Raw genomic sequence first — 23,723 nt, 5'->3', positions numbered from 1 at the left:
CCTTAAGTTATTGTAGGCAAGTCTCCACGGTGGTCCTTTATACCCTACTTAGTGCTAATTGACCCCATGCGGTAATTGAAACTATCAGGATTGGCTGTCCTGATACTCTCATCCGGTTGGCCTGTGTTTCTCGAACAGATACTTGAAAATAAATTTTTACTCTTTTAAAATTCCGTGGACCAACTATCTCATATTGCACTAAAGAAAAAGTACCACCTAGAGCTTCGACAACATCTTTCAGCCATCTAATATTGTCGATAAGCTACGTTGTATGTAAGTAAATTTAGAAATTATTCATGTGTAGTAAAAATCAATTACAAGAAGGAAAGAATATTACTACGTTGGGAATTATTCCTCTGCTTCGAACGACTTTTGGCAAGTCAATGACACGATTAGGAAAGTGAATTCATGAAGGATGAGCTAATGGTGCCTCCTCGAAAATGTAGTGTCCACGACTGGCACCACCACGGCAGCCACGTCCACGGCTGCCGCCACCACGGCGAGAAGAACTTCCACTTGCCATAGTTAGCCCAAACTGTCCAAATAAAATTATGATAAGATAATTTGGCACTATTTTTCTTAACTAGTCAACTTTGCCACTAATAATACATTGTCATATATGCACATCATATACATTAAAATAAATTTAGACCATCATTTCATAGCCATCCACAATTCTATCACAATGCTACCCGTGAATATCTTCATATCCTCTAAGAGATATAGCTTTATGCCATAATTGTATCACAAAAAATAATTAATTACCATCCGATACAAATTGGTATCCAATTCAAGCAAAATCATAGCCATTTTAATCCAATACGGGTAGCAAAATCATTTTAATGCATCAAAATAAAAAATATCAAAAAAAGAAAACCTAACCAGGGAGGGCGTGCAGGGGAGGCGCGGCGGCGCGTGGGGGAGGTGTGGGAGGGAGAGGTGCGGCGGCGGCTCGCGGGGGGAGGCGGGGAAGGGAGAGGTACGGTGACGGTGGCCGAGGATGGGGTGGTCGGGGTCGGGGCGACGACGACGGGGGCGACGGGCGACGGAGCTGTGGACGAGGTGATGGGCGATGGCGACGGAGCCAGGGATGGGGCGACGGGCGACGGTGATGGAGACAGGGATGGGAACGGGACGGGGCGGCGGCGACAGCGATGGAAATGGGGATGGAGACGGGACCGGCGCGACAGCGGTAGGTGACGGCGACGGCGACAACGACGGGGACGGGGCCGGCACGACGCAGAGGGAGGAACTGCTAATTTTTGGAAACTGCTAAGTGTTTGGAGAAGACGAAGTATTTGTAGGTGGGACACTTTAGAACCGGTGCTAGCCTTTGCCCGGTACTAAATTCCTCCATTTAGTACCGGTCAGGGCTCCCAACCGGTACTAAAGTTGCTAAATAGCGGGATCTAAAATTAGGGGCATTTAGTACCGGTTCCAGCCTTTGCCTGGTACTAAATTCCTCCATTTAGTACCGGGCATGCTTCCAACCGGTACTAAAGTTGCCAAATTGGAAGGATCTGAAACTGTCTGTCTCTAGCAGTTTTCTTTCCCACGTACACTGTTTTAATTCTAATAAAATGTTTCAATCATTATGACAAGGTTGTCACATGTATATATGTATATATATGAAATAGTAGAGATAAAAATTCATCGCAAATATTAACTAGAGTACATTGCATATGAAATTCATCGTACATATTAAATCTTACATAAATGAGATACTTAGAACCTAGGATCGTCCACATCGTGACCGTTAATCATCGCAAAATACAAACTACGATTTATATCGATAATGTCAATTCCTAAGAACCTATCGACATAATCTAGCGCATATATTAAATCTTACATAAATGAGATATTTAGAATATAGGATCATCCACATCACGATCGTTAATTTGGAAGACAAAATGATACACCAATCCTAAAATAATGGTAAATATGAGAACTACGAGTCCACCGGCTCTAACTGAATATCATAAATGAATATTGAAATAATTGTCCAATTGTCTTTTGGAGCAAGTGCTATATTTTCGTAATAGAAGTATGGTGGCCCAATAGCCTGTCCAAGTAAAAGACCTATTCACTGAATATGACCCATTTTAGCAATCCAAAACCAACCATAAGTTGATAGGTTACGGTCAGTGAACAAATCTTTGCCTGAACCGGCTATTGGCCACCATACTTCAATTATGAAAATCCGGCTCCAAAAGGTGTTTGAAAAACTATTTCGAGATTCTTTTATGATGTTCAGCTAGAGTTTGTGGACTCGAAGTTTTTTTTCTTTGGTATTGAAGGAGCGAAGGTGTTACATCCATTGCTAATCCATCTGTATGGTATTACGTGAAAAATGGATATAGAGCTTCGTATTACATAAAAAACTTGATCAATATTAGGTAGGGCCCTTTTAAAAACTCTCCATTATCCTCGTTCTAAAAGATCAACAAGTACTCCATTTGTAACATAAAACCCAGTCTAAAAAACTCTCCATTTTCCTCATTCTAAAAAACTCCCTATTCTCCTCATTCTAAAAGATTAACAAGCTAGTACTCCATTGGTAACAGAAAACTCATTCTAAAAAACTTCCCATTCACCTCAATTTAAAAAAAATCTCCATTCTCCTCATTCTAAAAGATCAACAAGTACTCCATTTGTAACATAAAACTCATTTAAAAACTCTTCATTCTCCTCACTCTAGTAAAGCAACAAGTACTCCATTTGTAACATAAAACTAGCTCATTCAAAAAAAAACCTAGAATACTATAACCAGATGAGGGAGAATGAAGTTGCTAACCGGTCCAGTGAAGAAGCTAGTTGAGTGAAGAAAAACGAAGCCTGAGCAAATGGTGAGCTTGTTCGGGAGGAAGCTAAGGAAGAAGCTCATTTATATAGAGAGAAAATGGTTGATGTTAGTACCAGCTAGTAGTTTCAACTGGTACTAAATGGTTTCATTTAGTACCGGTTGAAGCTACTAGCGGTACTAAATGGCATTCTCACCATTTAGTACCGGCGAAAGCTACTAGCCTGTACTAAACGGCTTCCTAGGGAATCTAGCTGCCGCCCATGCGATCCACATGCCGCCATTTAGTACCGGCTGAGGCTCCAAATCGGTACTACAGGAACTAGGGTGGCACTGTGCGTGACGACCGGTACTAACGCGCGGCGTTAATACTGAACGAAAAGGTGTCCGGTACTAACGGGTTGGACGAATGCTCAATTTTTCGGTAGCTATTCCAATAATTCCGTGTCTATGTTAGTATTAGAATTCTACGAAGTCAACTTTATAAATATGACCATTGACCATTATTCAGTCAAATTACAGACATGCTTGGTGTATAAAAGTTATATAAGTAAATTTATATTCCATACTATATCTTTTTACGGTATTAATTTTGTAGCAATAATGATATGCTTCAAGAGAATTGCTGATCAAAGTATAGCTCTAGAAACGATATCAAATACTAATTAATGAGCATGTAAATATATAGTTAAATAAATATTGTGCAAATATATAGTTTTCAAATATTAAGAGTTAAATAAATATATTTTTCAAATATTAATAGTTAAATAAATATAATTTTTCAAATATTAAGTGTTTGTATAAGAAAATGCATGAAAGTAGGTTTTGATGAATTAATTAACACCAAGCTATGTCACAATCTGTAGGAGGAGCCTAGGAGGTTTTATACATTGATGGTCAAAGGTTAAAAAATAGAAAAAAAATTAATGGATTTATATTTGGGAGCAATGTAGTATAAAATTTTAACCTTAGCTCTGGCCTTAACTTCCTTGGTTTGAACCTTTTTCGGTGCCTTCTCTCCTCCAATGGCACCCTAGGGCAATACTCACGCTCACTACCCCTCCTCCATGGCCATATGAGCACCCCACCAAGCTGTGGCTATGTGGTGTCTCTCCATCCTAGTATGTTTCTCACCCTCGTCACCCAACCACACTACCTTTATCACCAAGCAAGTTATTAGTGCCTTACGTAGCAACATTTAGTTTGTTAGCGCACTTCTGCCTGTTGATCAAGTCAAGCCAATAATTTTGTGCTCTTGTGTGTGCACGCTCTTATTGGTGATTTGGAGGCCTCACAAAATAAGGAGCCAAATAGAGGGTCTGCTGGAGTTCATTTAGAGGGTGTTTGGATACGAGGTGCTAAACTTTAGTAGGGTCACATCGGATATTCAGATGCTAATTAGAAGGACTAAACATGAGCTAATTACAAAACTAATTGTACAGATGGAGTCTAATTCGCGAGACGAATCTATTAAGGCTAATTAATCCATCATTAGCAAATGGTTACTGTAGCACCACATTGTCAAATCATGGACTAATTAGGCTTAATAGATTCGTCTCGCGAATTAGACTCCATCTGTGCAATTAGTTTTGTAATTAGACTATGTTTAATACTCCTAATTAGTATCCAAACATCCGATGTGACAGGTGCTAAAGTTTAGCACGGTGTTCCCAAACACCCCCGACTTGACCCTCTAAACTTGAAGTAGGGGGCTATTTAGAGGATCTACCGTGGAGTTGCTCCAAGGATATTGAAGAATCCGGATGCTATACTAAATTTTGGAAATTTTAACAGTATTGCCCCTCTAACTTGATAAAATTTGTGTTTTTGTTTCCCCGCTGACAATTGCAGTGCATTCATCATTGGAAATGTGATAACACTGATTGAATTTCCAATAAAACTTTCTCTCTTTTTGGGTGAAACATAGAAATGTACGGTGCTAGTCAAAATGATCAGTGGTGATTAGCAGCATTTTGAAGCAGCAGAAACGCGCGCGGTGGGCACAACGCAAGCATTCAGCCAAGCAACAGGGGGCGGGACCAGACAGAGATAGCAGTAGGGTGCATGCATGGCTGATATGTGGTGGCGGATAAGGAATGAACGGTGCACGAAAGAATACAAGGTATAGAATACAAAAGAAGCAAAGTAAAAGGTCGGGCAAACGCGATGCAACAATCAGTTTGATCAGGTAGCTGCTGCAAGCCTGCGAGAGCATGCTACAAGCTACGAAACAGGCCAGGCTGCAGTAGTGAGGACCCGTTGGATCGATCGACGATCACGGGTATTTGTTTGTTGGCAAGTCCGACATACTGCGCTGCGCTGTAGTAAGATGACAAGTAGTGAAAATTCTGAATGCTAATGTATACTGTACTACTGGGATGATACTGTCATACTGCGCAGGTATATACAGGGACGGAATAACAACAAGAGCAAGAAGGCATGGACATCGTTTTGCTGCCAAGCATATACACTGCAGACATATTTGCGCAGGCTCTCGTTCTTGTGCATTCTTGTTGCATTTGCGCAGGCTCAAGCTTGCGTTCAGTTTCAGTGGATGGGAGCTCTGTAGCGTGCATGAGCATGACAATGGCAGTGACAGGAGGAGCGGGGGCAACTGACGAGTGCAGAAGACATGCGCGGCCGCTGGCTCTGAATCTGGCTGGGGTGCCTGCTGCGAGAGTAAGGCTGCGCGTGTGGCAACGGGCAAATATTAGGTGTCGCCTAGCAATGCATTCACGTGACCCCCTCGCTTAGCATCAGTGCCCTGTGCACCGCTGGTCCGCGCATGGCTGCTGGCCCATGCATTATTCTCCATCCCCAGCTACACAAATTACCTGTACATGTCTGGAACCGTTGGGTCGTTGGGAAATTAATAGTCAGATCAAGCAATGTTAAGGACGTACAAATAGGGAGAACAAATAATATTATAATCCAGAATGTTCATAATCAGACAACTAGTAGAATAGAGGAGTAATCAAATTAAGTTAGGCTCATGGAAAAAAATGAAAAAAAAAACTATTTCAGTAGGCCTGATACCGATAATACACATAATAGTCACTACGCCAGAAACGATTTGTGCTAGCATCTTGATTTTTGAGTGCCGGTGGGCAAGATTGCCACCCACCAGCACAAATGGTCAAGTGGTCAGCCCATTAAAACTCGCCACTACAGATGTATTTGTGCTGACGGGTGACATAACCACCCGCTAGCACAGAGGCCATTTGTGCTGGCGGGTGGTTATGTCACCCGTTAGTACAAATGCTCCCTCGGTATTTATCTCTTCCTCCTCCTGTCTCTCTTCCGCATCCTCACATCTCTATCTTATCTGTTTCCTCTCTCACAATCTCTATCTTATCTCTTTCCTCTCTCACCTTATCCCTTTCTCCTGCAGGGCAGCGGCACCTGGGATTGGGCGGGCGACGCGGGATGCCGGCGTGGGCGCCCGGCGGGGCAGCCTCGTGCGGCGTGGGATGCCTGGCAGGCGGCTTGCTCGGGCGGCGTGGGATGCCGGTGCGGGGGTAGCCTGCTCGGGTGGCGTGCGGGCGGCCTGCGCAGGCGGCCGGCTTGGGTGGCGCGGGATGCCGGCGCGGGGGCAGCCTGCGTGGGCGGCCTACTCGGGTGGCGCGGGATGCCGGCGCGGGTGGCATGCGCGGGCATCCTGCTCGGGCAATGGCGACCTGACTGCAACGGCGACATGCATGGTTTTTTTTTAATCGAAAAATCAACTGGCGGGTGGCTAACGTCACCCGTCAGCACATTGCGGTCTGTGTTGGCGGGCGAGCACCCGCCAATACAGAGTGCCATTTGTGCTGGCTCAAAGTTGCTGGCGGGTGCTCGACCTACCAGCATAGAGTCCTTTTAGCTGCTGCACAAATCTTTTGTGACCTGGCGAGGCATGGACCCTGCATGCACGCGCGCGTACAAGATCTCCACAACACAACACAGGGGGATGGATGAGAAGGTGACACAGCACAAATGTCATTCTCGATTACACCCTGATCTTGGACAGAATACCGATTATTCCGGCGAGACAAGCAGTAAAATCTAGGTTTGGGGCTACAATCATATCATGACTAGCAGTAGAACCCGTACAGTACCAGGTTGGTGGTATTTCATGCATGTCCGTCCGGCGGCCTATGCATGCATGAGCATGACCACTTGTTGTTTTGGTTCTCTCCATACACAAGCATGTTCTTCTCTTCTTGGAATCACCTGCATGTCTGCAACATACCCGACGAACTCAAGAGTTTCTGTATTACTGACCGACGAATAGTGATTGAAATTTCACTGTTTATTGTATCTGAAATGATCCATCGAGGTATTAGACTGTAGGAGCACGCACGCAGAAGCTCACGCAAGCTGCGTGATGAGCTCTGAGCAGTCCTACGTTTCAAAACAAAGCTCTGAGCAGTCCTGCTCACTGTGCAAGCCGTACGTGACACAAGCCCATCAGTCTTTCAATCTGAGCGTAGGCATCACTTCAGTTCAGGCCTTACAACTTGCACGCCGTCGAGACCCGCAGATGATTGCAAACATCATGACCATATTATTGACCTCCCTTTTTTTCTGCCACACAAGCGGCCCAGAACTTATGCAATGCAACGCCCTTATTTTCAGCTATTCTTTTGAGAGCCTTTTTATTTACCTGCTTGGCGTGCTAGGCCTCTTAAAATATTAATAATATACTATATGTACTAATAATGAAATAAAAGTTATACAAGCAAACACACACACACACATATAGTAAACAGCAGTAATTAATCCACACACACGACGACGACGACTTCCGAGGCATGCAATGCAAGCTGGTCCATTACATTATCATATCACGGGTTGTTTAAACTGTGCAATGCATCGAGCAGTGTTGCATCTTGCATCCATCGGCGTGTTCCCCTTGTCCCTTGCTAATTCCCCACGCACACCACCTTGATATGAGCTGATCGAGCTCTCTCCTCTGCACCTTTCCCCTTGTATACTTCCCTGCCCAACAGTATCTCACTATACACAGCATCCTGATGCTGCATGCGTACCTGCCCCATGTGACACTGCGTGCACCATGCATGTCTCCCAATGCAAACCTGCTGCTATATATTTGTACACATTTGTAGTAGTAGCGTGTTTGTCCCCTCTTGTTTTGAGCTACATGCCATGCCTCGGTTTGGATTGGACTAGCTTTTCTGTCTTGTTGTTTAGCCAGCGACTGGGTCTCTCTATTTGCATTGTTTAGGGGTTTTATTTCCTACATTATCCTTCGAATATAACAACTAATTTCTTAAATGTTCTTATTTCTTCTAGTAATTCCATTTAAATAGCTAGGAACATTGCATGCAAATGACAGTACATAGATCATCATCAGCTCTGAATTGTCGCTACACCTATCTTCCTATGTAAGTTGTTGATATGAAGGAAAAGAAAAAGCTAGTGTTCTTTTAGTAGTAGAGATAGCGAGAGTGTTATTCAGACTAATGTCGTACATGAGACGTCTGAAATGCGGCAGCTTTTGCTGCTACTTACTATACCGTACCCATTCATTTCCGGGACCATATAAACGCATTTTATGTTACCGATCCATCCATCCGTCCATCCATATGTCTATCATCTCACGTCCAATTATAATGCATGTGAACAAGTACTAGATCAGAGGTAACAATATAATGTTGATCCAACAAGTCCTCTCCTTGTTAGAAAGACGTCAAATCGGTCGAGAACATGCTCAAATCCTAGATTCATACATGATGCATATACATTTCACGATCGTCATTTCTTTTACCTAGTTGGTATCTCTCTCGTGCTATTAAGCTAGTGCACAAATTTGCATCGTGAAAGAATATTTTGCTAATTAAACTTATCAACATGCATGCACGTGCGCTAATAATCCATCACATAAGGGTAGATGTGCACACATCCAGGGGTGGAGGAAGAAAAAGAGAGCACCAAGAAGAAGGAAGTTAAGGATGAGCAAATAAGCCTCCTAGGATGCATCGAACAGACCAATGCACACATCAACTGTGGTCTTTTTAAAATGTTATTTTCTTTTTTTAAAAAAAAAGGCTTCAACCTGTGGTTTCATGTGCTTAATTAATTTGTTCGTTATATTTTTCATGAGCATCAGAATATCTATATATGTGCATGCAGGGGCGGATCCAGGGCCCGGGCTGCCCGGGCTGCAGCACGGGGCGAGACCATGAAGTCCCTTTAACCTATGTGTTGTTTAGCTTAACAAAATGAGGTTTAGGAGATAAAATTAGACTATTTTAGGTGTGATTCAACAGCTCAGCCCGGGGCGCAACCCCATTCTGGATCCGCCCCTGTGTGCATGTATACATGCCTGAAAACAAGCTGCAGTTACTGGTACGTACGGTGGGTCGTCACGATATATACATGTGTGCTGCTGCGCCCTGCAACTTACTGCATGTGTCGGGGCTAGCTTGCAGATAGATCCATCATCCATGGAGGAAGGGATGGAGCTACGAGAGCTGGCAGAAAGGCCCCAGCAGAAGTACTGGGCTACTGGCTGCGAATTGAAGAAGATGAAGAGGTGTTGTATGTATGCACCTAGCTCGTCTGACCCCGGTCGTGCTTGGTCGGTTCATTCATTGGACACATGATCAGAGTATTACGATGGGTATCCAAGGCCACTGCCTAGCTACCTGCTGGGACCATGCTACAAGTCACTCCGTCCGTTTTTTTTTTCAGTGACAGAACTACTCCGATCCGTTTTATCTCAACAAGGAACAAAAGAAACTGCAGTGTGTTACTCAATCCTCACATGATGAACAATGCACATTGTTAGCATTACGACGCTCAATTTGACGAAAAACAAGCGTACGTGTACTCAGTTGTATGGCACGTCAAATAATTTTTTGGTGTGTATTATATATTTTTTTTAAAAAATGATGGCGTGCATAAACTTGAGGCGACAAGAGATACGTCATTGTACTGCTGCCCGTCCAGTGGTGCTGGTTGTTACAGACCAAGCCCAGTCAGTACTGAGGCTCCAGGCCCAGGACAACGAAGGCAACCAGGCCCAGCGCTGTATTTGTCTTTGTGATTCAGACTGAGAAATGGACAGGATAAATAGGCGCTCATCCGATTGCTCCAACGCATGTCAATCACCTGTGATAATGGCGGCAGAGTATCCGTAAACATTTTATCTCAGACCTCCAGTAAAGGACAAAGATAGGAAGTTCAGCTTAAGCACATATACTGCTTCCAACTAAAAAGTTCATGAAGATATGAATCAAGATCAACGGTTTGCTGCTGTTTCATCCGTCACCGAATGGTGGACGCAACTAGGGTCTATGCCCGGTGCGCCTCTTAAGACTTTAAGATCTCTTGTCATTCTTATGTCATGGGAACTTTGGAAGGAGTGCAATGAAAGAGTTTTTCAGCGGAAGTTTAAAAGTTTGGACCAACTCTTTCACAAAATCAAGGAGGAAGCATGATGTTGGATTTTAGCGAGGGCACGACACTTGGGCGATATCTGCCACATAGAGGAGTGATCGTTCTGTAAAAATAAATTCGCTTTAAAATCTGTATAGTCTTCACCTTTTTTAGCTTTTTCAGCCTAGACATATAACTCTCTTCTCTATTAATTAATACAAATCCGGCAATCTCTGCCGGGTCCACAATTTCAAAAAAAAGATCAACAGTTTGCTCCAGCAGCACAATCTGGTGAACTTTTTTTTTTGAGACTACAATCTGGTGAACTAAAACTAGTAGAAAAAAGCAGACTGCATCCATCTCCCATAACAACAACATCCAATAGCTATGTAATGACTTATTAATTCTGTACAAACTGAAATTGGCATGCATGCAACGAACAGGTGAAATGTCCAGCTTCCTTGCCAACTGCTGTTCAAGCATGCTTTAGCTACTACGAGTAGTTGCTATTTGCTACAGTAGATGCCATTGATCGTGCGCATGCACACTGACCCCAACGACGTATCCTAACCCATCTCTAGCTCCGATTCCCGATGCTATTCCTGCGGACCTGATCTGGCCGTGGCGGCCTTCCCGCCGCCGGCAGGCCATCGGCGCCCAGGCCCAGCTCCACCGAGATCATGGCCCCCGGCCTGGCGTAGGACTGCAGCACCAGCACGGACGCCATGGTCTGGAAGTCCCTCGATGCCAGCAGGTCCCCGATGGGCCCCAGCTCCGGGCACTCGCTCCACTCCGCCATCCCCGCCGTCAACCCCGGCAGCCCCGGCGTCTTCCCCACCACGAACAGGTCCTTCCCCAGCGCCTCCACCTCCCTCACCTGCGCCACCATCTCGCTCGCGTTGAACACTCCCCGCTCCCGGTACTCCACCCCCGCGCCGCCGCCGCCGGCGGCGCTCATGCCGTTGGCCCTGTCCAGGAACTCCCGCAGGCACGCATCGTCGGCCTTGCGCTCCTTGAGCGCGTCGAACTCGCTCCCCGCGAAGCTTCCTCCCTTCTGGACGAAGCGGAGCACGGTGAGGTCGATGGCCGGGTTGTGCACCATGCGCGTCGCCAGCGCCACCACCTCGCGGTCGTCGCGCCCGCCGAAGAAGAGCGCCGCCACGCGGGTCGTGCACCCGGCCCCCGCCACGCCGCCGAGGCCGCGGTCCACGAGCACCCCCACCGTGCACGGCGAGAACCGCTGGATGCTCTGGTTCAGCGGCTGGATCGCCGGGTTGAACACCTCCAGCCCGCCGTCCACCGACCGGTGCTTGTGGAACGGCAGCACGATCAGCGCCGCGTGCCGGTCCTCCGCGGCGGACGTCACGTCATCGTGCATGCTCACGTACGGCGACACCGCCGCCACCGTGCGCGCCGTCACGCCCGCCGCGTTCTCCTCGTACGCCATGAAGGCGTGGGAGATGTGCTTGAACTGCAGCTCCACCTGGCTGCGCCCGTGCGCCGAGTGCTCGAACGATGATGACGGCGCTGACGCGTTGATCAGGAGCAGTGCCGACGACCGCCCGGCGAACTCGATCAGGTGCAGCGCCTGCACCGCCACCGGCGACCGCTCCGAGGGCGACGCCACGTCCAAGAGAGTCAGGAGCGCCGGCACGTCGCGCGGCATGTGGACGCACGCCAGCACGTGGAACTCGGCGTCGGGCTGGGGCCACGCGATGGTGCGCCGCTTGTAGAACACGAGCCTCCGCGCCGGCTTCACAACCATGGCCAGCAGCGGCGTCACCAGCGCCGTGATCAGCGCCGACATGAACACCAGCACCGTGAACGACTGGTCGCTCATGATCTTCTTGTTCTTCCCGATGTTGAGGATGACGAGCTCGATGACTCCCTTGGTGTTGAGCAGCAGCCCGATGGAAATGCCGTCGTGCAGCGGCATGCCGAACACGCCGGCCACGCTCACCGCGGATACAACCTTGAGGATCGCCGCGGCCAGCGCCGCCGCCATCAGCAGCACCGCCGCTGGTGTGCTGGTGATCTTGGCGGTGTCCGTGCGGAGGCCGCTCATGGCGAAGAAGAGCGGCAGCAGCGTGCCCACCACGAAGTCCTCCACCTTCTCCACGATGGCCACGCCGACCGGCCCGTTGGGCACGGCGAGGCCGAACACGAAGGCGCCGAAGATAGCGTGCGTGCCCCCGGCGTCGGCCACGAGCGCGGCGACCATGACGCCGACGAGCACCGAGCACTCCTGCAGCTCGGTGACCACCTCCCCCTCGGCGACGCGGCGCGTCAGGCGCAGGAGCATCGGGCGGACGACGAGGTAGCTGGTGCCAACGATGAGGAAGCCCGACACGAGCGTCCAGAGGCACGGGACCATGCCGTAGCGCACGTGCGCGAGCGCGGTGGCGACGGTGAGCCCGGCCCACGCGAAGGTGTCGTTGATGAGGGAGGCGGAGATGGAGAGCTGGCCGACGTCGGTGCCGGCGAGCTTGAGCTGGGCGATGTTGCGCGCCAGCACGGAGAAGGCGGTGGAGCAGAAGGTGGCGCCGAGGAAGACGGGGAACGAGAGGCTGTTGATGAACTGGGCGCCCGTCCTCCTGGAGTCGTCGGTGCTGACGGCGACGTAGCCGGCGGCGGCGCCGACGAGGAAGGGCGGGAGCGCGGAGGCGGCGGCGAACCAGAAGCTGCGGAGGCCGGCGCGGAGCACGGTGTGGAGCTCGATCTCGACGCCGATGGTGAAGGTGTAGTAGATGAGGCCGAGGAGGGACATGGACTCGAGGATGAAGAGGCTGCGGACGGGGAAGGCGATGTCGGAGAAGTGGGGGAGGCGGCCGAGCACGGAGGGGCCGAGGAGGAAGCCGGCGAGGATCTCGGCGATGTAGCGCGGGAGGCGGAGCGGGGAGAGGAGGAGCGCGACGGCGCGGGTGGTGGAGGTGATGAGGATGATCTGGAAGAGGAGCAGCGGGAGGGAGAAGTCCATGGGGCTGTCCCCCGTCCAGATGCCGTTCATCGTGATCTTGCTCGGGTAGAAGCACAGCAGGTCCGACCGGTCCGCCGACATGATGTGCTTCCAAAGATCCGCCAGCGGGTCGCTCACCGCCGCCGACGCCATCGTCTTCCTAGCCGGCGATGACTACCGGTTATGGGATCGATGCGCCGGGGAAGGAGAGAATGAATTGAAGCGCGTGGGCGTGGGGTGAGGAGTGATCCATGGCCATGGGAGGAAAGGAGCTGCTGCTATTTTTGTCTGCAGTGGGAATGGGACACTGCATGCATGCACACGCACTTGCATTTTGTTTGGTCTGTGGTTGTGAGCTCTGCATGGAGATCAAGTACACCACTCTCGATCCGATTCGGCCTCTTCTTCGGTCCAAGCCAATAGCCGCCGCTTTTCTTCTTCTTGCATCGGTCCTCCTGAAGAGGAAGGCGTCGGAGGAGGGATCCTGGAGCTGAAGAAGGAGTTGACCTTTCTCATGGATCGCCGGAGGAAGGACCGCATGGCGGGGAAGGAGGCCCAGCCGGAAAGGATCTCACGGCGGCGGAGGTGTGCCAGCCGGCCGAGGCCCTTGGGAAGCTGAATAAGAAGAAGGTGGTCACCGCAGGGGCTCGTCGATTACATGATTGTAAATCCCTACATGCCCTGGTATGGCTTCCGTGAGGAGACGCTGCCCAAGCGTTCTCCGCGAATACTATGCCAAAGAAAAGGCTATCTGTGACAAGAAATTGGAGTACGATCTGGCCCTCATCAAGCAGCATGTAACCAAGGGCTACGCACAGGACTATGCAGAGGTCACCGATGACGAGGATGAGGATATTTAATTAGGCCAGGAATTGAAGCAAAGGGGCTCACTAGTTAATTTAGATGTAGCCTCCATGTGTGTGCGAGATCAAGCTTCTCTAGGTAGATATCTTGTGCTGCTGATAGAATTGCCACTTTCCAAAAAGTGACAATTCTGATCTTAAGATAGAGAGAACTGAAATTTGAATTTTTTTTCTTTTACATGACCAGAGAGGTCCTTCTCCGTCTTCCATTACAAATGGTCGCCCATACATATTCTTCCTACTATTCTCAAGGAATCTATTCTGAGCACCTCTTCCCTCACTTTCCCCTTCGCCTTTGAGAGGCCATCTCCAATTCATCACCATCCTATTCCTTCATAAACAGACCATCATATACGAGATTGAGAATCAGCAAGGACTGACAGGAAGATGCTGAAGAAATTGCTGCCAAAGACTAAGAGCAAGAAGAAGGAGGCAGCCTCCTCTGCGATACCCACGTTGGATCGGCTCCATGAGGTCTGTCATCCACTTTGTACCTAATTCTTTGTTTGTCTTCCTTGTTCTTGATCTTTACTCTTGCTGTACTTGTGTTCCCTCAGTAGTAATATATCATCCGTAGGAGTCCTATAACTTCTTTGATTGGCAAGATAAGTCTGGATTAGGGGCGTTGCAGTTCATGTAGGTTTAATATGTTCTCATCCTAAGAAGTTCTAGAAGTGAGGAAACTGATCACCTGTAAAATATGTAAAGAAAATTTTTCTTAGAACGGTGTCTCCCTCGTCGCTCCCCTTCTTAAGAGTATGCCAGTACTATAACTTTTTTGTTGGCAAGATAGGACTGGATTAGGGGTGTGCAGTTCATGTAGTTTATGTGTCATGAAACAAGCCTATCCATCTTGAGTTGAATGCTGTAATTTAAACACGTGGGGTTTCTGAAATCAATGGATTTCAGACGATAGTCAAAGAAAATAATAGAAGATCAGAAATCCTCATGTTTGAAAAAAGAGGGGAAGAAGTCCTTCTTGGCAAAAGCTGCCAGTCTGTCCTAACGTTGACCTTCAGGTAGGGTGTGTACAGAAGAATAATAATCTAAATTCTAGATGGTCAGCTTTATTTTTCATCCTAGTCAAAATTTGTTCAGCACATACCAAGTTTGAGGACTTAGTATAATTGATGTTGATACTATGGATGTATCTGTTTTGCGATAATGCGCCTCAGTCTGCATCATTAGTGATTGTCAACAAATCAGCAAATTATGTTTGTGCTGCCAAGATTTACCTCACAGAATGGTGTATTTTTACTGTTCATGTGGTTAGACTCTAGAAATGCTGGAGAAGAAAGAGCGTTTCCTTTGGAAAAAGTGTTCTGCTGAAATTGAAAAGGCTAAGGATTATACAAAATCGAAGAACAAGAATGGTAAGCAAGCATTACTTTGGAGAAAAAGAAAACTCATCTGTCAGTCTTACATTTTGTTACAATCTTGTGAGAATTTTTCATACATAAATGTTAAACTTGCAGATTTGTTTGCTTAATTTTCAAGATCTTGCATGTCTAGACACCATTCCCAGACTACGAGTTAATCGCTATAGCGGGAAAAAAATATTATTCTTAAACTTGTGATGTTCAATACCTTTGGTAACTCTTCACATATATGTGAAATTCCTTGTTGTCTGTTGCAGCTGCAATTCAGTGTCTAAAGAAAAAGAAGCTGTATGGGACACAAATTGAGCAGCTATCGAATTTTCAGTTGCGAGTTCATGACCAGGTGATGGAAAATAAACATACACAATTTCAGTCTTGAATATTAAACTCACTTCCCAGAGCTTCTAAAAGGTTGCATAAACTGACAGGTAATTAATTTTGTAGATTATAATGCTTGAAAGCGCAAAGGCAACTACTGATACTGTTGATGCTTTGCGCTCTGGATCATCCGCTGTCAAAGCTATTCAGCAATCAGTGTAAGATTCCATTTTCCCTCTTATTTTCACTACAATTGCTAATTAAGCTGAAGCACACCACATCCGAAAAGGCTGCCATTTTCTACATCTCTCTTAATGCAGTGAAAATATATTCTCGATTTAACATTTCTGTCCAAGCTAGCTCAGGGTCTCAGGGCCTTTTGTTATGAAGTTTGTGCGCATTCTGAAGTTAACTGAATTCTCGTAGTGCTGGGTCCCATGTAGTAGGCTATACATATTAAAATGTTAATAATAACTGGTACATGGATGAACTGGCTGTGGTAATTCTTGTGCAGGAACCTCGATGATATTGAAAACGCCATTGATGAGGCAAACGAACAGACAGAAAACATGAGGCAGATACAAGAGGCACTTGCAACGCCAGTTGGTGCTTCTGCTGATTTTGACGAGGTATTGATTCTCTTACCTGGTAAAAAGGCAGGATCAAGCCATTACACGAACAATTAATTTTCAAAAATACGTGGAAATCATTATGTTTAATTTCTTAAAATAGGATGAGCTAGAAGCGGAGCTGGAAGACCTGGAGGAGGAGGAGCTCGACGAAGAGTTGCCTGTACCACCATCGAGGATATCTGTGCCTGTGGAACCATTAGCGAAAGCTACATCATCTTCTAAGCAGCGCAGTGATTTGAGTGAGCTGACCAAACTTGAGGCAGAGATGGCAATTTAGTTGTAGCTTCTAGCTTCCGCTGACATTGGGAGGGATCGGCGACATTGCAATCTCTTTGTGTTCATCGATATCCAGCCATCCTGGTGCTTATTTGTGTGAGTGTAGTAAATTCAGGTTGTTGTATGAAGGAGATCCGATCCCTTCCACCTAGTTAGTTTGTACTGTAGCATGGTGGTGAGCTTGGCAGAATTCATCAAACAGTACCACACATATCTCAATGAACGATTCCAGACGCGTAGGAAGCAGTCAAGCATGCCGAGCCGGCATTTGTTTTGTTTATTGGATGGGGTCAAAATAGTTTTCCTTCTACTGTCGTACAAGCTCCGCCTTGATCAGGTGTCCGACGGATGATCGTATACTGTACCACAAAAGTGACGTGTCATGTGTACGTGTGCATCTTTACACATCTTATTTTTATGAGCATGTGTTGAGCAATCCAACATTCCAACGTCACGTTCCATTCTCACACACGTCGCTTTGGTAAACAGTAGATGGCTCCATTCAATCAATGACACGTGGGGTCATGGCTCCTTGATCTTGCTCACCTCGACTGACATCCTGGCCCCACATGGCATCGGGCCCAAAACACCCACTTTCCCCGGAGGCACCAGAGCATTCGTCCTCCCTCCACCTCGCCTCTCGCCGCCACCACCACCGCCCTCTCCCTTCCCCTCCTCACCTCACCTCCCATGGCGATAGCCCCTCCGCTCGCACACCCTCATCATCCCTAACCCTAGATCCCCCACCCTCACTCCCACACCACAATCACAGGCACAAACCGCACTCCGCCACTCCTCCCGTGCCCCTCCCATCTCCTCCTCCTCCATGGAGCCCGGCGCCAGCACCGGCTGCAGCGCCCGGACGCTGACGGCCTGCGTCATCGGCGGCATCGTGCTGGGCGCCTCCGTTATCGCGCTCCACCTCGTGGGGCCCGCGGCCATTCCGTCCCTGCCACCGCTCGATGCCGTCAGGCGCCGGCTCCGGCGCCGCCGCCGCCGCCCCGTGCGCGTCTACATGGACGGATGCTTCGATATGATGCACTACGGACACTGCAACGCGCTGCGACAGGCGCGCGCCCTCGGGGACGAGCTCATCGTCGGCGTCATCAGCGACGACGAGATCAAGGCCAACAAAGGGCCGCCCGTCACGCCGCTCCACGAGAGGTACCCTCCAAACCTTCAATTTCACATCACCCTATCATTTTTTTTGTACAACCTCTGATGTCATGTCATGCCTCGTGTAATTCTAGCACACGGTTTCGTGACACAGGTTACTAAAGTAACGATTTTTTTTCTTTAGTTACCTGCTCACAACCTCAATTTCTGCAGTTCAGTTCTGTCTGGTGATTTCAGCAGTATAGGAGTTACTACTGTGCAATCAATTGTTCAAAAAAAAATTGCTTTGATACCTTTGAGATTCACAAAATTGTCTCGGATCAATCAACTCCGGCAATCTCCACAAAATGGGAACAATACAGAGGGTTTTGCTTTCTTGTGGTAGATAGTATTGTTTCATCCAGAAATTGAGTTAAGGCCAAGAGCACCAAGTTTATAGCGCATCTTCTTAATAAAGTAGATATGTTACTTGGTTTCACACTTTCCACAAATACTCTTTACATGATTTTTTTATCTCAATTATTATATCCTGTTATTCCTTTATGCGTGACCTGGCTGTATGGAATTTTATGCGTTTATGTGATCTTATGTTTCTGATTCTTTGGATGTGTCAGGGATTATCGAATATGTTCCTCCCTTATTCCATATGATTTATAATAAGTTTCTGACCTTTCTTCTGTTTTGGGTAATACAGAATGATAATGGTCCGTGCTGTCAAATGGGTGGATGATATCATTCCAGATGCACCTTATGCCATAACCGAAGAATTCATGAACAAGCTATTCACCGAGTACAACATTGATTACATTATCCATGGTGACGATCCTTGTTTGCTACCAGATGGTACTGATGCATACGCCCTCGCCAAAAAGGCTGGCCGATATAAACAGATTAAAAGAACTGAGGGAGTGTCAACAACAGATATAGTTGGTACTAATTCTGTTTTAGTTTCCTTTTCAGTTTTTGATGTTAAACTTTGCTTTACTAATAATGGCATTGAAGTCTGAAGTAGGGAATATTTAGGTTCTCAATCTCAGTTGCAAGTTATTGTTGACCTAGCGTCACAGCTATCCTTTGATGTTGCAATCAATTCTAGATCTACCAAAAACTTCTTTTGTCAACAATTGTACTGTTCAAAAGATTTAATCAGCTGATTTGTCCTTTGGAAACCATGTGAACCTAGTGTCATATTAAGTGTTTAAGGGATGAGCAGTCCACGTTCTCGTTCCCATGACTGCATGGACCATGAATCTTCTGTTATACTCTTTTCTGGTTCAGAACTCCAATTTATTCAACTTTTCAGGGACCAATGAACTGGTTATTTATTGTGAGTACACTTTTTGTGGCGATGAAAAGGCTTTATTCTCATGTTGATCATGTATTGCTTCATGATAGGACGGATGCTTCTTTGTGTTAGAGAGAGATCATCTTCTGATGCCCACAATCACTCTTCACTACAAAGGCAATTCAGTAGTGGACATGGTCAGAAAGTTGATGATAGTGGATCTGGAAGTGGAACTAGAGTATCTCATTTCCTTCCCACATCTAGGCGAATAGTTCAGTTCTCAAATAGCAGGGTATGACTTCTACAGTTTCACATGCATCAACATATCATTTACTTTTGGTTTGTGAATTAATATAAATTTTTTGTACTTTTTAATACCAAATTATTTTACAAGAACTGATGATCAAAATCGTTTGCTTGAGACTTTACTTGTCCATATTGTCGGTGTGTTCTAGAAGTAGAACATTGGGAGTAGAAGCTGATAAGTCCTTGAATTTTTATAAAAAATTCATATGGTTGGGAGACCAACTGTTCCTTAAAAGCATTTGAAAGCTGTTCATTGAATGAATGTAAAATTTAGTTGGCCATAGTATAGTTTCATTTCTTGGAAGCTGGAAATGATTTATTTAGTTTACTTGGTACAACTATTGCTTCTTAATTCTAGACTTGAGTTTGGAATGTGGCCAGTTATTCTTTCTGTTGACTGTAGACTTTCCCAATGCAGGGCCCAGGTCCAGATTCTAGGATCGTTTACATAGATGGCGCATTTGATCTGTTCCATGCTGGACATGTTGAGGTAAATGCAAATTCCCTTCCACATGCCCACCCAACCAAAAGGAGGAAAAGAAAGAAGGAGAAAACCATAACATCAGCTAATAAGTCAGCTTATACAAATGCCTGTTTGTGCTGGGCTGGGCTGTTGGCTGTACTTCTGTTTTCCGTGTTCTGTTTTTGGATGGGAGCAAACTGATTTAACCCTCCAAAACATAGTGATCCGATTGTCTTGTATTTATAGTTTCTTCCATGTAGATTTTGCGACTTGCTCGAGAACTTGGAGACTTTTTGCTTGTGGGCATTCACACGGATCAGACCATAAGGTAATATGATGGTTGCATCTTTATTTCTCTATTAAATCTTTACAAGCTACGATGCTCAAGTTAATTCAGTTCTGCAGTAGTCCTTGTTTATAGTGGATGGATTTCTTTTGATGCATTACGTCTAAACAATACCCTTAACACTGGCATTCAACCTACTTTTCTGTCGGTGTTTACTATACTTGCCAGTTCAACACGAGGACGACATCGCCCAATCATGAATCTCCATGAAAGAAGTTTGAGTGTTTTGGCTTGTCGTTATGTTGATGAGGTGATCATTGGTGCTCCATGGGATGTTTCAAAAGACATGGTGAGTTTTCAGCCATGATATTACCATGATGCAACTGTTTGTAGTTGTTCCTTGTACATGGTACTCTTAAGACAACAGACAGTGCATTTCCTGTAAGTTCTGTAACATTGCATTTATTTTAACTGATTGAAAAGCCCAATCCACATTGCATAGTCATTGACAGAAATGACTAGAGACTTCACCCTATTTTGATAGAAGCAGGAATCAAGTTCTTACATTATCCATAATCACAAATACTCAAAGCCTGAATAGATGTAAAAAAAGGACCAGGGCCCACACCCATAGCCTAAGAAAATGTAAAAAGTAAATCTCTGAGATTTGAATAGCCAGGAAACATAAAGATAGCACCTGCACAAAACAATATACCTTTGTAGAGTGATTATGGGCAATGTTATTGTTGCTTCACTACAAAAGAAGAGCCAAAAATGAAGTTGACAAAGTGTAGCTCCTCAAACTTTTCCACCATTTTGTTCCTCATATCTGCAACTGAGGAACTTGGTCTTCATCTGACCATCTGAGCAGCTTGCAAATGAAATGCCATGGTTGCTATCAATGACTGAGTTTCTGCCCCAACCAAAGGCATCCTTATAGCTTAGTATACTGAGAAAATGTGGGCATTGTACACCAGAACGGGTGTGATCAATGTCCTCAGTTTGTCCACGCTGGTTGCATAAAACAACAACTAGAAGGCACATACTATTTAGATATTTTTGAAGGTTAACAATTGAGCCCTCTTATGTATTGACTGAGATCAGGTATACCTGATGCAATTTCTTTTATGACTAGTAAGTGTGTGGCCTAAGTTCTCCAGCTTCCTTTTTCCATGTGCAGATTACCACATTCAATATTTCATTAGTTGTTCATGGAACAATTGCTGAGAACATGGACTTTATGGAGGTAATTAAGTTTTACTTTTATTAATGTGTATCATTTCTCCTTTGAACATAAAAATGATACAACATGGATAACTAATCGTTGTTCATTCATTTATCAGGATGATTCAAATCCATATGCTGTTCCAATAGCTATGGGCATTTACCGTAGGCTGGAGAGTCCTTTGGATATCACTACAAGTACTATTATCAGGAGGATTGTTGCTAATCATGAAGCTTACCAGGTAGCTAACATGATCTGTTATATGCAGTATGCAGCATGTAGTATAGTGTATATATATATATATATTCACAGTTACACATGTGGTTTGATTTTGTCTTCTTCATATCATTGATGCGCATATGGGAGCTATTGTGTACTGATATTGTGCTGATGCATTTTTGCTTGAGTAAAGCTTCTTGCATGTGTACATTAAATTCTGGCTGTTTCCCTGGGATCAATATTTCCCTCTTATACTATGCTTGGCAACATGTTCTTTGATGTTGGGTTGGTGTGGTTTTTTATTTGTTCCTGTCCATCAATGTGGTGCGGTTTGTATTCATATTTGCTGTGCCCTTTTAATTCTTGCAGAAGCGGAACGAGAAGAAGGAAGCCAGTGAGAAGAAGTACTATGAGAGTAAAAGCTTTGTCAATGGGGAGTGAGTCGTGAGTAGCAGAACTTTCATGAAAATTGTTGCCTGGGTCATTTTAGACCCCAACCTTCTTTGGCAAAGGCAACAGGTGGGTGATCCACAGTTTTACCCTTTCCTTTTCTTCAGCATCTTTGATGTTCTGCTGACATAGCTTAGGAAGCATCAGGTTCAGCATTGTTGAGTGACTAGCAGAGGTGATAACCTCGGCGAGGTTAGAGGCATTTCCATTGTTTTTCGTCATTGCCTCCGGCCTATTTCCCCCATGTACATGTGCCTTTTTCGGTTGTTGTTACCAGCTGAGTTGCATTTGAGATCTGTAGTTTTTCCCCCTCGGTATTGTTGGGTACAGAATGATGTGCACTGCATGCGCATGTTGCGTTGTTGGGGTGCCTGAGCATGGGCTGTCTGTTGTCAGCGATAGCAACCGTGACTGATGGTGGTACACCTGGCTGGATAGCTGGTTGCTATGGCCGACATGCGGACAGTCCAACAACGTTGTTCCTGATCTCCAGCCTGCTTGCTATGCTACACGTTGTCGCGGATGGAAAGGGATGTGCGCACCATCTGGATGCTGGGTGCTTGGTTTCTTGCCAGCAACTTGTACTGTTACTGTCATCAGCTGATTGATTTGCTTGCCCACATTGGTAGTACAATACTGGTAAAGGCGTTTGCTCTGGAAGATGAGGAGTTGCAGAGGGAAGAGAGGAACTGTTCTCCAGTCATCAGAAGTTTTGCACCATCTTTTTGACATGTGTTTCCCTGACCATACACACGTATCATCAGAAAGCAAATGCTTTACCTCTGCTCATGGAGTCATGGGCTGAACAAGTGGGACCTGTAATTCTTTTTGTCTAAAGATGAACAGTGCATCGATCGAATTCTTTTTGTCTAAAAATTAAGAAGGCTACAAGATTGTCAGTAGTAATGGACACAGATAGACTGATGGAGAAGCTGCACACAGATAGACAGATATTTTTCAGTTTTGAACAGTGGTCCAAGCCGGAAGGAGGACAAGCGCCGGTGTGGGGAATTCGGAGTTTCGGACTTGACACAGCTGCTAAGCAGGAGCGCTGTCTGGGCCGAGCGGCGGCCCAACTACCTCTGCCCACACCGGTGGAGGCTCGTTATGGATTGGGCCTCCCTCCTCACGGCTGGCTGGAGTTTTGCTGATACAATAAAATAACCTAATGGCTAATCTGATATATGATCATGCGTAATTCGAGCAGGTTTGAAAATTCAGAGCAAATATGTACTGAAAATCCATATCAGGGCTTGGTTAACACGTCATAATGATCTTTAACGAACTCTTTTTTTACTTTAGCAACTAAAGAAACCTCACATGACCCTGGATGCTAATCGCCTGCCCTGAGACTCAGAGTGGCAATAAAATAATCTTCATCATCGTGCCGATCCGACATAACATCTCAGAATAATGATCTCGCCAGTCACCATGCATGATGACAGCTGCTTTGAGAATCCAGAGCAAAATTGCTCAGCAAATGTCATTTTCAGTCACTATATGTATATACTATCATAATCACATAATAATTCTGTTAGTGCCCTCGAGCCATGGTCACCGTCGCCATCATCAGTCGCATTACATGGTATCACCTGTGAGGTAGAGAAGAAGGCCAGATGTTACTTAAGCCTAGGCAAATAAAGTGTTTCTGCTTTATTTCCCGGGCTGAAAATGGAGGGGAGCATATCGTCTAATCCATGGAAAGCACAAAGCAGATGGAACGCAGCAACCAAACAAGTGTCACCATTTGGGTCATTCATGTATCT

The 23,723-nt window shown here is 46.0% G+C and overlaps 3 protein-coding genes across 3 annotated transcripts; 2 read left to right on the top strand and 1 right to left on the bottom strand.

Moving 5' to 3' along the window:
• Positions 1-10,368: 10,368 nt before the first annotated feature.
• LOC117864185 (cation/H(+) antiporter 15) lies at positions 10,369-13,292 on the bottom strand. The gene has a single exon (XM_034748208.2). The coding sequence runs from the start codon at positions 13,290-13,292 to the stop codon at positions 10,761-10,763; it is 2,532 nt and encodes an 843-aa protein (XP_034604099.1). The 3' UTR covers positions 10,369-10,760.
• A 960-nt stretch (positions 13,293-14,252) lies between these two features.
• Positions 14,253-16,887, top strand: LOC117864187 (vacuolar protein sorting-associated protein 32 homolog 1). Its single transcript, XM_034748210.2, has 6 exons — positions 14,253-14,476; positions 15,276-15,375; positions 15,639-15,724; positions 15,826-15,917; positions 16,214-16,328; positions 16,432-16,887. The coding sequence occupies exons 1-6, from the start codon at positions 14,390-14,392 to the stop codon at positions 16,606-16,608; spliced, it is 657 nt and encodes a 218-aa protein (XP_034604101.1). The 5' UTR covers positions 14,253-14,389; the 3' UTR covers positions 16,609-16,887.
• A 305-nt stretch (positions 16,888-17,192) lies between these two features.
• LOC117864186 (ethanolamine-phosphate cytidylyltransferase) lies at positions 17,193-22,266 on the top strand. Its single transcript, XM_034748209.2, has 9 exons — positions 17,193-17,771; positions 18,418-18,653; positions 19,119-19,300; positions 19,733-19,804; positions 20,038-20,105; positions 20,292-20,412; positions 21,244-21,309; positions 21,407-21,529; positions 21,877-22,266. The coding sequence occupies exons 1-9, from the start codon at positions 17,434-17,436 to the stop codon at positions 21,946-21,948; spliced, it is 1,278 nt and encodes a 425-aa protein (XP_034604100.1). The 5' UTR covers positions 17,193-17,433; the 3' UTR covers positions 21,949-22,266.
• The last annotated feature ends 1,457 nt before the right edge of the window (positions 22,267-23,723 follow it).

Source organism: Setaria viridis, chromosome 7 (genome assembly GCF_005286985.2).
Source record: "Setaria viridis chromosome 7, Setaria_viridis_v4.0, whole genome shotgun sequence".
NCBI classification, from domain to species: domain Eukaryota; kingdom Viridiplantae; phylum Streptophyta; class Magnoliopsida; order Poales; family Poaceae; genus Setaria; species Setaria viridis.
Note: the sequence above shows the minus strand (reverse complement) of the source record. Positions and strands in the feature narration are given on the sequence as shown.